General features: G+C 33.2%; 1 protein-coding gene across 5 annotated transcripts in view; it reads left to right on the plus strand.

The window, feature by feature from the left end:
* Positions 1–16,658, plus strand: part of raskol (Ras GTPase-activating protein raskol) — a 730,597-nt gene that overhangs the window by 392,930 nt on the left and 321,009 nt on the right. Inside the window, exon 1 of one of the 5 annotated variants that reach the window (XM_085825457.1) lies at positions 7,794–9,123. The exons of the other annotated variants lie outside the window; for them this stretch is intronic. Coding sequence (XP_085681583.1) covers positions 9,063–9,123 — 61 coding nt within the window. The 5' untranslated portion in view covers positions 7,794–9,062. Of the gene's footprint in view, positions 1–7,793; positions 9,124–16,658 lie in introns of those variants that run through there. 5 annotated transcript variants of the gene reach the window in all.

Consider the following 16,658-nt stretch of genomic DNA (forward strand, 5'->3'; position numbering starts at 1 on the left):
GTATGCCTTATTTTCCGTGCTCTGGGGAGTTCTGCAGTTCCTTCGTAGGTGGCCTTCAACACCGCAATTCCAGCACTTTAGGGTCGGTTTTGTTTCATCACTATTCCGTCTTAAAGCATTCACTGGTCTTGTCAACTCATCCGTTTTATTATCCGTGCCCTGGGGTGTTCTGCAATGCCGTCGTAGGTGACCTTCAGAACCACGTCTCCAACATCTTACAGCCGTTGTTCTCACTGCTACTCCGTATCAAAGCATCGACTTGTCTGGATAAATCATCTAAACGAGCCATCAATTGGTCCCCTGGGTCGTGGACTCGCACAGCTCTGACTGGGTAGCGATTTCTAAGAGTTGCTTGCTGGGCTGCCTTCAATTTCACGGCGTACAACAGAGCGCTTTTTACATCCTTTACATCTGCCATTCGTAGAGCCTTCTGTATTTCGGGATCCCGGATGCCATCGACGAAATATTGCAGCGACAGGATTTCCCTCGTTTCTCTCGGGCACTCCGTAAAGGCGAGGTGGGACAGCCTTTCAACGTCCGTGGCGAGTTCCTGGAGTGATTTGGTGGGCTTCTGTTGACGGGATTTTAATTGAAGCCTGCTGTAGTCTTTTAAACATTTCTCGCCAAAGCGCAGCTCCAATGCGCCGGATAGAGCTTCGAAGTCAAGTCTTTGGTTTTCAGGAAGCGTCTGCAGGATATCCGCTGCGTCTGCTCTCAGCGAAGCGGCGAGATGACAGGCCTTAGTTTGGGAATCCCATCCATTCGCATCCGCCACTATAGAAAATTGTGTTTTATACACTTGCCAGGAGGTCTTCCCATCATAAGTGGATAACTTCAGAGAGGGACGAGCAGGCATGGGCATGGCTACTGCAGAAACCCTATCATCAATTTGTTGTTCGATTTGGTGTTGGACGGCACAAACTCTTCCTTCTATATGTTCTTTTACAGAAGAAACTCTTTCTTCTATTTCTTCTTTCACCGAAGAAACTCTTTCTTCAATTTCATCTTTTACAGAAGAAACTTTTTCTTCAATTTGTCCAACTTTATTTTCAACTGTGTCAATTCTGCCTTCCATAGCTTCAAATTTATTTTCTATCATGCAGGTAATTTCTCTTTTTATTTCTTCTTGACCAGCTTGAACGGCTTTCATTTCGTCCTTAACGGATTCCTGGCCCAATTTCATTTCTTCTTTAAATGAGGCAAAGGCTGATATTAACTGCCTTAATTGCTCTTCCATCGCTCTTGTTATTGGCATTCAAATCCCACTTCTGACACCAAAAATTGTTGCGTGCGTACGGGTTCGTTATGAAGTGAATGCACAAGTCCGATGAAAAATGAACAAAAATTTTTTATTATCACAACAAAAATGCTTAAATTTTCTCAAATTATCATGCAGTATTACAATATCTCACAGTAGTTATCTTTTAACTACTCAAATGTACAATAGAACGTAATTCAAAACAGCTAAAGAACGCTAATCCGCGAATTCGCTATAATCAACAACAGCAGTTTTCTAAACAACAACAAACTAAGCAACTACTACAAACTGAGATGTTTTCCTCCTTTTATAAGATTTTAAAATCACGCGCTAGAATTTTCCAGTACTTTCTCGAAATCAAAAAGAGATATTTATTTATTTAATGCACGCGCTCTTGTATTTTCAATTTTCCGGCTTAGCTTTCTTTTAATATTCGTCACGCGCTGCACTGCGCGAGAAATAAAACCATTTAATTTATAATTAAACTAACATTAGCTTTTTAAATACCAAATTCGTAACAATAGGTTTCCACCATATTTGAGCAGGATCTTTCCTGATCATAATTGACTTAACATGACATTTGCCAATATAGTAATGTTCCATACGAGAATTTTTCGGTTTTTTTTTAACAAGTTTCGTTTTCCCTCTCTCCGTTAGAATTCATTGTAATAATAATATAATGAAAATTATGAAATAAAATATAATAGTTAGATAATTATAATAGCAATACAATAGTAGTTATTTATTACACTTTATTATAAAGTTACATGTGTGTAGCAAGATTAGGTTTTGGAAACACTCATATAATAATATATATATAAGTACATAAATAAATTACATAAATAAATAACCCAATATATATATATAAGTACGTAAAATAAATGCACAAAATTAAGCACAATGCAATCAAACAGTTAATTAGAAATGATGATCAGCACATTATCTTATAAGTACTTAAAAGTAATCTTCTTCCTTACTCTTTGAACCGAGTGAAAGTAAATGGGGTGTTCATTTAGAATATAGCGACACCTATTGCATAGAGAAAAGACACTCTCATTAGGCCATTGGTTTCGACTTAGGTAACATACAGAGCATGTACCAGTACTTAATTAGTAATTACTGTTAATAAAGTTGTTATTGTTCTTTTATGATGCAGTTCTCTCATTTAGTGTAGAATTACAGAAACGCAGTACATAGAGAAAAATTAACGGAAAAATCCCTGCTACATGAGTCATGTCCATCCACCCTATTTCGTGAAAATATTGGTTCGACTGGCGCATGTGTGTTTGTGTTTATGATCGCGGCTGTCGTAGTTAAACTATGTTAGTCACAATGCGAATATTTAAAAGACATGACTAATGTATTGCTGAACATTCCGAATCGAAGTTATCCGCAGAGTATATAAGGATCATATTCCACATTTTTTATGTTGATTTACTACAGGCTGAAATTCCCTAACGGATGTTTATAATAAAACTAAAGAGTTTTCAAATGCAATTTCATCCTGCTTCCCTTCGTGACAGTTCGCAGTCCGCAATTCAGGTAGTGCATTCGAATATTTTTCATTAATTTTAGGGCAGTTATAAAACAACATTTGCGCTTAAGATGACAAACGTATACAGCATTTAGGCAGTGGATTATTCTCTAATGTTCTAATAATTCGGAAAAAACGAGCGGAAATAGTTTCAAACGGCAGACGGAAACTCAAGGCATTAATCTTTTTGGCTTTCTCTTTCTTTAAGCCTTATTTTCTCTTATAGTTTTGCTACTAACGATAATGATTACTGCGTTAAGTGGGGTTGCATATTTTGGAATGTTTCAAAATTTGCCAGCATATTTTGGAATGTTTCAAAATTTGAAAGAATTAGATAGAATTAGGTAGCGAACATCCTCTTCTTTCCGTCTGACAGGGTGATGGAATTACCCATCAAGTAGGGTCCATTAGCTGGAATGGAATCCCTTTCTACATCCCCCCAGGATACTGCTTTAAAATTCTGACAAAGAAAGTTGTCTTCCTCGGGGAATTATTTGCCGATATTAATATATTTTTGCCTATATTTACTGTATCTGTTTTGCGCGAAGTGCAGATCACTGGAAAATTTGAATTTGAATTTTTGCTCCGTAATTCGATGTTTAACGTTCATATTATCCCTTTCATGGGGCTTATTTTGATAGATTCGCCTAGCAAAATATATCAGACTTTGAATAAATTTTGTCGAATTTACATTCTGCAGTAGAGCAAGAAATGTATCTGAGGCCAGAGGGGGCATTCTATGTAAAAATAATAGTTTTATTGATCTCATCTTTACTAAATTTAACTCCTCCCTCCCAATATTTTAATAGCAATTAATTAGTAAAGTATAACGAAGTGTAATTTTGTTCCCCCTGAATCAAATTTTCAAATAATTCGTTAAAGTTAACCAGTTGCTTGAAATATCGTGCGTTATTAACTTCGATATACGGTTTGGCTATTAATTAATAATAATTTCTTTTAAATACATTAATTATGTTGAAAACGATCAGAAAATTTTCTAAAAAAATTGGATCATATCCCTGTTTCATACGGGGAAAACCACAAACACTGCTCTTCCAGCCACCTCATTCATCGAGTTTCGAACTTGAGTTTAGTTACCAGCATTCAGGGACTTTGTGTTTAAGAAGTTACTCCCAGCCAGAAGATGTGGAACTCACGTCACTCTAGGTTGCTGCCAGCAGAGTATCAGATGAGCAGTGGACGAAAACAGATCTGCTCTGGAAGCGTTAGACAGATTGTTCCACTGGATGAAGGCAGACGAGGCTTCTAGATGTTTAATAGTGTTCAGCCATCATTTTTGAATATTTGAACGTTCTGCCAAAGATGATGGATTACATCCAGCGAAATGAAATTGTGTATGGACTCTCATATTCTTGTGGGGTTGCTTAGCAACTGTTCATTAAATCCTAGCTAGTCAGTTTTCGTATTTAATCACAATAGTTAATAAGTATTTAGTAATGTAGTATAGTTTAAAATTTGTGTTGTACTCTCCGTTTGTACCCCATTTCTGTAGTCTAAAAATAGTAACTTCTATCTGCACTGCGTCATTTCGAGACTAATCCGTGTCATATGATTCTTAAGTAATTTTGATGATGTAAATGGAACTAAAAACTCAAACAGCCAATAGTAATTTTATAGCACTATTAACTATCCAATCAAAAATGCATTGAGAACCGAAACTAACTCAGTCCGAAATAAGATTTCACCCTGAAAATTACGCACTTGCTACGCTTTGCCTAACTTGACTGCAGTCAGTCTGCTCCTTCTTCCTTACTGCAGATTTATCTGAAATGGAAACTTTTTGGAATAGGCACAATTAATGCGCCAACTTGATTGTGGCCGCAACATGTATGCTGAAATAAAAAATGAAGATTTAATCTGCCTTCGCCTCCAATATCCTATTCATTATAGATCAAAACTTTTATCCCATCAAAATTTCTGCTGGTCTTTATTTCTGAGTATGATTTTATCATATATATATATATATATATATATATGGAAAATATATAGGCAGGGAAAGAGAGAGAAGCAATAAACATAAAATAAAAAAATTATATATATAATGGAATTTTTAAACTCTTTCCTTTCCGAATTTCTTAATTCCCCATTAAACTTTTTATTCTTGGTAAAACATTCTTGAAGTAAACATACACCGCAAAATTAGTCTAATATGTGTTATATTTCAGATGTTTACCGCAGTATAATTAGAGTAAGGTTTTGAGAAAAAAAAAAAAAAAAAAAAGGCTGACTACGACACAGAAGTGTGGGAAGAATACAGCAATTACCATATGGATGTTATTTTGAGAATATTAAGGTTCTGGATCTACTTTATGTCTATTAGTTAATTAAGTTTTTGTTTGCAAATTATCGTTATTATGTGGGTAAAAGACTTCAGTTTCACTTTTTCCGTTAAGTAAGTATATGCATCTTGAGCATTATATAAGGATCGTATGACGCGGATTAATTTTGAAATGACACATTTAAAAAAGCTAGTTATAAGCTTAGCTCTAATTTTTAAACAAAAAAAAAAAAAAAAAAAAAAAAAATTTAAATAGGAGGCTTAAAATGGGTCTACAAGTTTTAAGACTGAATACATAAGAAATTGAGATTTGGAGAAAACAACTTGATCATTGTTTAGTCTTACACGTAATTCGTTTTCCTTTCCACGTTCATAGAGTTTCTAGGCTGATTCTCAGATGTCAATACTATATTCCTTCGTTTCTGTACTTCTGGAATGATGCTAAAATGATGTCCTATGTTGTGCGATTTCACCTTAGGAAACCTAAACTAATGCGCAGGTTGCAGATCTGGTGAATAAGTTAGGTATTTATAACCATCTACATGTTTGTTTGCAATAATAGCTGACTGATGAATCTTCAAATTGTGCGAAGAAATCTGTAATTCTTATAGTTGTTCAATCATTAAATCCATAATGACAAGTATTGGGTGCATAAAATGAAACATAGTTTTTCATTCAAATGTTTTTATGGCCCCACCAGTGGCCGAGGGGTTAAAAGATCACTGAATATCACTGAATTTGACCTCGGTTTGAACAACCCAGACGAACGGCCTGGCTGCATGTTTGGTTTTCTCCTTGTGTAGCATGCTACAAGTCAGTTTTCTTTAGAAAATGCTCCCCAGGTCAGTTTTCTCAGAAAGGCATCTTTTCCCTTAAGCCAATAGCCCTCTTTGCTATGGCATGTTCAAACAACCTAATCTAACCAATTATTTTTATATGCATATACAGTATTAAAAGCAGTTTTAAGACACGGTAAGAAACATTATGATCGTTTGGCAGTTTCATTGGTACTAGCTGAAAAAATTCAGTCCTATAACTTGAAGACGCGTTGGTGTCAGAAGATACGTATGTTTGTATTTTAAAGTAGAAATCCAGTTATAATATCATTTATCTTAAAATTCCTCCCTTCAACCGCATTCCCTCCCTTTTTTTTACTATTTTTATCGCCCGAAATTCGAGAAAATTATGCGAGTAATTTAATTTCTGAAGGACACGGTTATAGTTAGAGCATAACGCATGAAAAGTTTTTCATGTATAAACTACAGGTAACAATATTTTTTTCTTTAAAAAAGCGCACATTCCAATAAGAACACAAAGAAATAATAATATTACAATATCTAATAACTTATCATCATTTCTAGTTTCCTGTACCTTGAATCTCGCCAGTTCTTACTGTTGTTTCTGCTAAGCTTTAGACCTCAAATCATCCATAAATAATGAAAGAAGATGAATGTGCAGCTGACTTGGCGAAATTGTAGACGGAATGTCAGTTCATGTTTGCTTCGCTATGATGGGTCGGTTCTTGTGTTAGGCTGGTATATATTTCAAAAATTGAAAGGGAAAGTTTCGGCGAGACCTCCGCAGGTAATTTGAGAGGGTTTATCTTTGTTGTTAAGATGAAAACAATTACTACGTGGACAGATCCATTTTAAAATTTAGTGAAGCTCGCGTCCTCTGAGCGCATTCAGAAAGGGAAAAATAACGCTCTTTTTTTTTTTTTTTTTTTTTAATGTTCAGAATCTTGCGCTAAACCTCTAGGGGAAAAGTTACATTAAGGCGAAACATACGCAAGGAAATACGGTATTTAATGCGCATTCACTAATTAAATTAGACCTTTTATTTTAAAGTAATCGAACGCAGTGAAACTTTTCTAAGACGACTACATACGGTTTCAGGTGTTTATGGTCTTTTGTAGTCTTTGGTATCTATGTGAAATGATACGTAATATCATTGTTTATTTATACTCTAAGAGATACTGGCCACTTTTAGAGGTGACCTTCTTAGGAAGGTTGTTGGCCATAAGAAACTTCACTAAATCCTTTTATTAATATATTCTAATTTATTTGCGTTATTATATAAAAAAATTAGTTACTAAATTTTATAGCTTCCTTACGCAATTTATAAAAAAAATAGACAAAGTAATATTCATTTTGTAAATGATTCGATTGAAATAAGAAGCTGAATAAAACGTGTTTTTCTATTTAAACTTCCACTTTGGAATATCTGATACATAACATTTGTTGTTTATATTACCAAGCAGAGGTAAATGAAATTAAGCAGAGGGAATATAAAATATCGTATGTACGTAGGTATAAGAAGGCTGCGTAAGTATCTTTTAAGAACGTATTGCGGAATTACCTGTAGAAAATTCCCTAGTAATGTCCCCTTAAAATGGCTATACTTCGAATTATTTTAATTTCTACATTTATAACATCTATAACATGCAGTGTTATTTGACCAAAAGAGTGCTCTTGAAAAACAGTGCGAATACGTATCTAAACTGATAATGATGGTTAATCCTTCCTAAATTGATGCATCGATTAGTGAACTTTGTTTCCGGGTTTTCGTGCGGCTCTATGAATGAATGACGTAGGCACAGCAACCAAACACAGAAGATTTGGCGAGAAGTGCATCTTCATTGCAGCCTGAGTACGAAATGTGGCAACCCCGTCTTCCGTTATGCTGCAGCTTGGCAACTCGCGCTGTGTTTATTCATTCAACTCGAGTTTTAGTTCCAGGAGGATTGCCGCTTAATTTTGAAGTTCGAAGAATTCAATATCAACATGGGCAGCAGCTCGTCGATTTTTAGTACTTCATCACGTTTTAGGGTTAGAAACTGTACTGTGGATTTTGTGTGATCTTTGACTTTTGGATACCTCTGACTATTTTTTTTTCTTTCGACCGTATGTTTTTGTACAAGTGCCAAAAAATGAAGGAATTAACTTAGAACGATGCGTCTACATGTATTCAGCTAAGTAACGGCTTGTTGCAGTGCTGGACTGTCTCCTAATAGATAAATCGTCAACTTGAAAATTCTTGTGTGTCATTTGAATTTGAATTATTTTAGATTTTGAAGCACGGTAATGGAATTGTATTGGCAGATCTGATGTCTTGAGAAATGGAAATTTTTATGAAAAAAGGTTAGAAGCCCTTCCAAAGTTATGATTGCTTCGATGTTATGAAACAATTTTTATTAGAACAGTTATCGTTAAAATTGAAGACGTCTGGAACTTTCGTTTAGGATTTAAAACTCTTATCTTACATTTAAAAAAAAAAAAAAAAAAAGAAATAAAAAAGAAAAAGAAAAAAGTTTCTGCTTTTAAACTCTATTTCTATTTCTGGTGGAAATTTTTACGACCATTCCCAAAAGCTGTAAAAATTAACGAAAACAAAGTGAATTTTCGGCAATTATTTTGTTTCTGTATAAAGTGGCTTTGTGTAGGCAGTCTGTAACTCCTGCATTGCTATAAGGTCTAGCGGTTTTGTTCTGGGTATTCTGTTCTAATTCCTTTGATTTCAGTCAAAGAATTTAGATTACACTTGGATTACTTCAAGAAAGCCGTCTTAGGCCTAGTTTACAATTGTCCTTTTTATAAATCCTATTTATAAAAAGTGACATTTCTTTAAGCTTGTAAAGGGGAAAAAAAAAAAAAAAAAAAAAAAAAAAAAAGGAGAAAATTCGTTTCTGACAGAGATTTTTGAAGAAACCAAAATTTTCAAGAAAATAGCTTTTGGAACAAACATTCGGAAGTAAAAAGACCTGTGACATTGAAATAAATGACTGCCTAGTTTTTTTTTATTATCAATATACATCGAAAAGACATAGTTTCAAGTGAAAGACTATAGTAATTTGCTTGCTGCGTTGTGTTTATCGTGATTGTAGAGTGTCAGATATCAAGCTGTTGGATATTAAATATATACCAAGTGCGGCAACTAATAAGGAAGTGGAGCATTCTCCCTTGTCGAAAGAAATGTCTTTGCCGCGTTCTTTTACAAAGATTCTTTGCAGTAGCAGTCGACATGATGCTCAAGGTAAGAATTTTTTCCCGCCTGTTTTTCAATCATTTTTTTATATTTTATCTCAGTGCTTTATTTATATTACGCTTTATTTATATATTTGGTCTCAGTTATTTTTTTCTCGGTGTTCAAACTAGCGGCCCTCCAAACAATTTTATTGCAATTATATATTTGTTGCGAATACGAACTTCTGAAGATTTCAAGATTTTGCTTATTTGAAACCATTAAAAAGGAGCATGAATAATAATGCACCGGAAAATCTAAAAACTGAGTTAATTAATTAACACTGTGAAATAAATCTTTTTCAAAGATTTGAGGGCACAGATTTGATTAACTTTTATTCGTTGTCAAAACATAAGCATACTAAGTTACGATTTTTTTCACCAAGAATAATCGCTTTGTTTGCGAATGCGTTTATATGCGAGCAGCTCTTTTCACAGTCAAAAATTAATAAGACGCGTTTAACCGATGAACGTCTGCAGTCCGCGATGAATGTAACTTCTAGTAATCTTTTTCCAAGGTTACAAATTTTAAACCCGTTAGAAATAAAGAAGTTTATAATTATTTACATACAAACTTCTATTTTATGCATCGAAAAAAAAATTATAATTAATCGACAGAGAATTAGTTGTCATTATTTATTCGTAAGTTTTGACCCTCTCGCGAAATTTTCTATGAAAATTTAGAAAGTTTTCGTAATTTGTTTATTTTTACTTTAAATTTAAGTAAATTATTTAATGATTCATTAAACGAGGGGGAATTTTTTTTTAATAAATATCAGTCTGGAAAGGGAATATTTAGTTGTCAGTGTGTTTGAATTACAAAGTGTGATGAACAAAAAAATTCCTTAAGTTCTCATTAAAGAAAAGGAAAAGAAAATTGTCGTCCCACATGCTATTTGTGTTTGAGACCACTGTTTTACCTAAGATCTCAAAAAGATACTTGATGATGAAATAGTCTTTCGACACTTTTCCTAACATGTCAAAAAAATCTAGCTGAAATTGTAAAACAGTTTCATAACAAATCTCATGATAAAACTATTTTGGTGACTAATAGACGAATTAGTCTAAATTATAGATCAATCAAAAAGCAAAGTTATTTTTTAAAAATCTGATGTGGACACCACATAACTTCCTTGTACAGCCTATACACATTTTTATCACATTATACACATTTTTGTTGCACTTCATTTAACTTATTATTAATTGTTATTATTATTAATAGTTATAGATGAATTATTCTATTTATTTAACCTCGAATTATTCTAATTTATTTAACCGATACCTCGAGGCAGGTTGAAAATGACATAAAATATTGCAGATTTTTAAAATCCCACTCAATTTTCTTCGTACGGGAGTTGAACTTGTGTTTTTCTTAACGAGTCCAAAACTTTTCCAAATATAAATATAAGAATTGGGAGACCGCGTTAAGAGTTAAATTTCGTTATTTGTCGAAAATTAATTTTTTTTAAATTTGATATTGCAAAAACATGAATATTTTCGCCATCTGAAACACTTTTGTAATAGAAATTTATGATTGCGAAAATGAAGTCCGGGTAAGGGTGTGAGTATATATTTATATATATGATGATATAATTTAGTTCATTGCAGTAATTTGATATGAGATGAGTACTAGAGTAAGGAAGACATTACTTTGCAGTCGCGAGAGGATTGAGGTTAGAAGATCACTGAAAATATCAATTACGTAGCAGAAGATGCGGAGAACTTTTAGAAAATCACAGAATCACTTAATAATCCAAATATATGTTTATTGCTTGCCAATTTTCCCTATGGCATAGCACATCACAAGTGGAGCCAGTCTGCACCCTGCAATTTTGATTATGACGCATTCATTACATTTTTAACAGAAGCAGCCCAGTAAGAGACGTCCTTTAGCTAGCAGAGGATTGCAACGGTATTTATAGTAAAATTTTACGTTAATCTGATTGGCAAAACTTATAAGGCAATGCAGAAGTTTAAGATGACATAATGCTGAATTAGTTTTCGGCTATGACGCAGTTTCGAGAAAGTTATTATTAGAAAGGAAATACCCAAATTAAAAATGAGCAATTAAGAGGCTTTTTAAATTATAATTTTGATTTACATATTTTTTTATTTTTCATATTCTCCTCTTCAAAGAGAAAAAGGCTTGTCGAGAAGAAAGCCTTTCTTCCTATCGCAATAGTATCAAAAATGTAAATGTTCTGGAAATATGTACGATTAGAACGTCAAGTGAACTGTGGCCACCAATGTCAATTTAAATAAAAATGGAATTTAAACCTCCTCGATTACCAAGCTCACTTTTCAATATGGATCTACATTCTACGGCATCAACATTTACTCCGTCTTTTTCTTTTTTTCTTTTCTTTTCTTTTCTTTTTTTTTTTTTTTTAATCATTTGTGTGTGTGTTTGGTACTGTTTTTTGCAGTAAAAAAAATTAGGTGCACATGATGTTATATCAATCCCATATACACGATTTCAACATTCTACGGCCAATCGCTTTTAATCGTTTTTGAGTTATGCGATATAAATACATACGTATGGACTGACGTCAGGGAAAAAAAAAAAGAGTCATGTATTCTGTCCGTATGGGGGAGGGGGTTACAGACGTCATGCACAACAACCGGAATGGATATATCCTATGCATTATATGATACTCGAAATTTTTCGCAATTTCCTTTACTTTGTACAAGGAAGTAAAAAAAGGGGGTTCAGATTTTAACGGTTGCTTAAAATGTTTAATAGGATTTGTGAACGGAGATGGCCCAGACGGAAAGATGTCCTTCACCTTGGCCAATAGTGATGTCCCAGGTGGAATACGGTGATATTTTAGAACATGCTAGAAGACTATACATTTAGGCTAACATTGGAACGTTATAACATGTGTTATCGGCAAAGTGTGAAATCCGGCATTCTATACAATGCCTAGGCATTGTATAAAATGCCTAAAACAATGTATGAAACGATTATGTATTTCACACACGAACGGAACGGTTCCTAGGCATTCTATAGAATTCCAAATGACAAACCGGCAAAGTATAAAATACATTTCCTATTCGTTTCGAAGAACCGAAACTACTTACCAGAAGTTAATAAATAATGTAAAAAGGCCAAAATGACTACTAAGAAAGAAACACGGGACTACTGGCCACCGAACCGCTAGCTTGTGATGTTTGTGGAAAACAAAAGTACATTCATTTGTCCTGTTAAAAGAAAGCGTCAGTACTATGCAGTATTGCGTCACGGACGCTGAGTTATTTTCCGTGTTTCATGAAAACTCATTTGAGTACTGCACAGGAACGTGACAGAATCTCGAAAGAACTTTCAACCAATTACAAAAACGTTACACGTAATGATATTGAACTGTAACAACCACCTTTGTGAGCCCTACCAGAAAAACAAAAAGGTATTAAAAAGGGCACTGATGTGAAACTTACGATTGTTTCTGAATTTAACTTCCGTTGTCAGGTAGATCTTATCGATTCCCAGTCTCAACCAGATAGAAATTACAAATTTATTGCACTGTATCAAGATCACCTCACTATTTTTTTTACATATTTCGAAGAACAGTTTTTTAATGGCACTCTTTCATTAATTTTTCAAAATAAAATTTGCATTTTAGATGAATTAGCGTCTTTTAAATAATAGCCTTATCATAACCTTTTTTTTTTTCATACTTTGCCTAAAAAGCGTTTGTCATTCTATAGAATGCCTAGGTATTATATACAGTACCGAAGGGAAAGTATATAATAATTCTCTTATTTCATACTTTGCCTAAAATCAACCGGCATTATATACGATGCCTAGGCATTCTGTAGGCGTTTCATACTTTGCCGGTAACATATTTATGAAAAGTGAAAAAATATATAATGCCATTCTATAGAAATATTTAATGTTTTAATTAGATATATCATGAATTCAATACATTTTTCATTAAACTGAATTAGATTGAAAAATATAATAATTATAATATTCTTGAGAACTTATGTTGTTGTTGTTGTTGCGGCCAATCTCACCTAGCTGACTTTATAAGTACGAGCCCATGAATTTCATCATAGCAGGGAGTACAAGACTGCTTCTGTCGTTGGCATTATCCCTGAGTAACATATAGGTGGCAGTACGATTTTGTCCAATTCCGGCCCAATGTTTAAAGAACTTCCCGGGGGACGGGTCCGAAAGTCTTCTGCCCCTCTTCTGCTATCACCAAACCACACTGGATTCTCACCATATATTTTTGGGCTACCCCATGCTGCACATACACTATACATTTACTGATACCCATGGGCCATCTCTGAGATTCGGAACTCGGGCCTCCTCGGTACGGTAATCACCCTCACTAACCATTATTTCATTATTATTAACACTAACCGGCATGCGTAATTCTTACGCCACGTAAGATATTTTTTAAAAAATACTAAAACATTTATCTTAATTATGAAACTGCGTAGCTGTATCCAGAATTGAGTTTATCTAGCTGTATCAGGGAAAGTTTTGAAGAGGAGGATCTTTAATCAAAAACAGAATATCTGTGCTATTTGTTTCAGTTGTACAATTTGCTTGGACCTCTGTTTTAACCGAAAAATGCCCAATTTTGGTCCGAAAAATGCTTCCGAGTCAAGGTTTTTTTTTTTTTTTTTTTTTCCCCTTCTTTTTCTTAATTATCTGAGTTCTTTTCCCACTGCGAAATTGATTTAATATAACTACACAGACTCTCAACAAAAATTCAAAAAATAAACACTACTTTTTTTTTTACTAATTTTTTCACGTTATAATAGTTGTTATATTGTTAATAAATTATTTAATTTCACATTTTATGTTTTTCTGGAAACCTAATGTTCTAATATATTTTACGTTTGTATCTACTAATCCTAGTTAATGTATATACTATCATTAACTAGGATAATCCTAGTGCGTAAAATCATAAAATGTGCCGTAAAATTATTGGCTCAGCAAGTAAATAAAAATTTTCATGTAATCCATACATTTGTTGATTTTGGCAACCTGCACGGAATTTGCACGGCTGACTACATATACTTACAGCAGGTGTATAATTTCAAATATTCCTTCGTGCTTACGTTTGAATAACTGTACGTTGTTCTTAAACAGGTGTTCCGAAGTCATTAAAAACAAGAAATAATACGGATCTTTGGTTGGGGATTCTAGGCGCGTAGCGTCGATCACCTAGAACTGTCTCATGGTTAATCTTTGGTTCGGTATCAGAATGTGTTCTTTGTTGGAAATCGCATTAAGAAACTGATAAGATAAATTTGTGGATCGATACTTACTAGAGACTGAATGAAGCGGCAGAAATTAAAAGATTTTGTTGAGCGTCACATTCCTGTTACAACGATGTTTTTGAAAATCTTTTTTTTCTGAATTTTAATTGCTGATTCATGGGTCTGTTTTCTGTGATTGTACTTACGGTACGGGAGAAATATTTACCGCTTAATTATAGTTTTCTTCCGCTGATAGGCTGTGTGTTATTTGAAACAGGTTGCTGCCTTCTAGAACATTCATCTTTTTAGATTGTGTCATAGATTAAATAGCAAAACTATTGTAATAGCTGTACACAATACAATAAAATGTATATTATGTTTGGTTAATGTGTAGTTATTTCTTTTTTCCGTAAAAATATGTATTTGTTTCAAATTTTCCATAGTGTAATAATAATCTCATGATCGAACAGTAGCAGTTTTTAAATAAAGTTTTTCTCTGAAAATGTGTTGATTATCTTAATTTATTTTAATAATTAAAGCACATTTGTTAAAAACTTAAATAATTTGAGGAGTAAAGTTTCAATTTTGCAAAAAAAATTAAAAATAAGTAAATAAAATAAAAATGAAATAATGGAAAATTAATAGCCCTCCCAATTATGAAATTTATTTGTACGTTTCATCTTTTAATAGTTTTTTAAATCAAATTCTAGTAAATTAGAAATATGCAGTTTTTTGCATATTTCTAATTTGCAACCCTATAATATAATGCAGTAAATCAGAAACTGAAAATTTCATAAATATTTTTTTCGTAAATTCGTTGTAATGATTATAGATAGTTGTTTAAATATCAGAGAAGGACTTACACCTTAAAAATCAAACATTAACTCATAATATTAGATTCAGCACGAGAGATAAGATGTATAGATTTTGAAACACTACATCACGATTTTTTATTCTTCATGGAGCAGAAATACTCGGCATCGTCAGGGCGCGAAACTGTAAGAACGACTCATGCATGACATCCATAACATCCAGTGATGTTAATTGTAAAGAAAGCATGGAGCTTTCTTTATAATTACATCACTGGTGTCGGCTCTAACGAAAAGTAAAGCTTCATGGGGAAAAAAATGAAATTGTAGTAACAGTAATGTGTCATATAATGTATAGAGAATTTTTAGTGTGCGCAATGCCAAAACTGGTCGTAATGAGGAATTTGTGCAAATATCTGATGTTTTGTGATCGAACCATGAGAGAATTGCAGTTGTTCTCTCTGTGTACACAGCTATCTGTTTTCGCTTAAAAAGCATCGAAGAATTGCTGAACATTGTAAAGCTATTTATGACGCTACATAAGCAGGTTACCACTTCTAGGGCTTTGGCGCATATTTGGCGACTGGCGCCTCATTAACAGAAAAGTACCGTTAAATTTTCCCCAGTTTTAAAAATCGCTTAAGAATTTAGTAAATCTTATATGAATGGATTTGGTCTTATATGAATGGATTGCAAAGAACTCTTTCTGAAAATGACAGTGTCATTCATCTGTTATAGCAAGACAGGTAATGTATCCGAACTAATCTAAAATTTTATTGTGATTAAACGGATAAATGAAATAAGCAGAATAAATTTCAGTTTACTTACATTTTTTTAAAGCTGTTTGTTAATTTAAATTAGCGAATTTCGTTTTCTGGTAAAATAAAAAAAGTACCACTTGAGGAAAATATTTGTTTCAACATCGTGTTCAAACGATCCAAATGAAATAAATAATTAGGTACATTATGAAAGACAGTTATCTATCTCCCGTTCCACTGGGCCGATTGACGAAATTCAACTTGGCACTTTTCATATCTCGAAACCCCGACTTAGGATATGTATTAGATTTATATATATCATTCTTCTAATATAGGTATTCTGACACAAAATCGGACTTTTTCTGAAGTGACATAAAATGTTTTGTTTCCATACTTCGATTCTACGACTTAAATTATGCCAGAATGCCAAGTTTGTAAAAATCGTACGAGTACTTTTTTAAATATTAGCTTTCAATATTTTAGCTCCTCAATGTTAATTGAATCTGATATATATTTATTAATCTCTTTTTTTTTTTAATTAAACTTATTTGATTCTTCCTTTCATGTTTTGAAATTTAGGTTCATTCCAAATAAAATTCGCCCATTTCTTATGATTTATTTTTAAAATTTCTATTTTAAAATAATATTTATAATTTTTTGCAAAAACATTTTGAATTGTAACCTATAAAATGTTTGCCATGATCTTTAAGTAGATGTATTTCTAATCATACCTGCCCCCCCCCAAAAAAAGAGTTTTTATTCAAAAT

This window comes from Stegodyphus dumicola, chromosome 10 (genome assembly GCF_044657685.1).
Source record: "Stegodyphus dumicola isolate Sdum_Otavi_A_Nest chromosome 10, ASM4465768v1".
Classification (NCBI taxonomy): Eukaryota; Metazoa; Arthropoda; class Arachnida; order Araneae; family Eresidae; genus Stegodyphus; species Stegodyphus dumicola.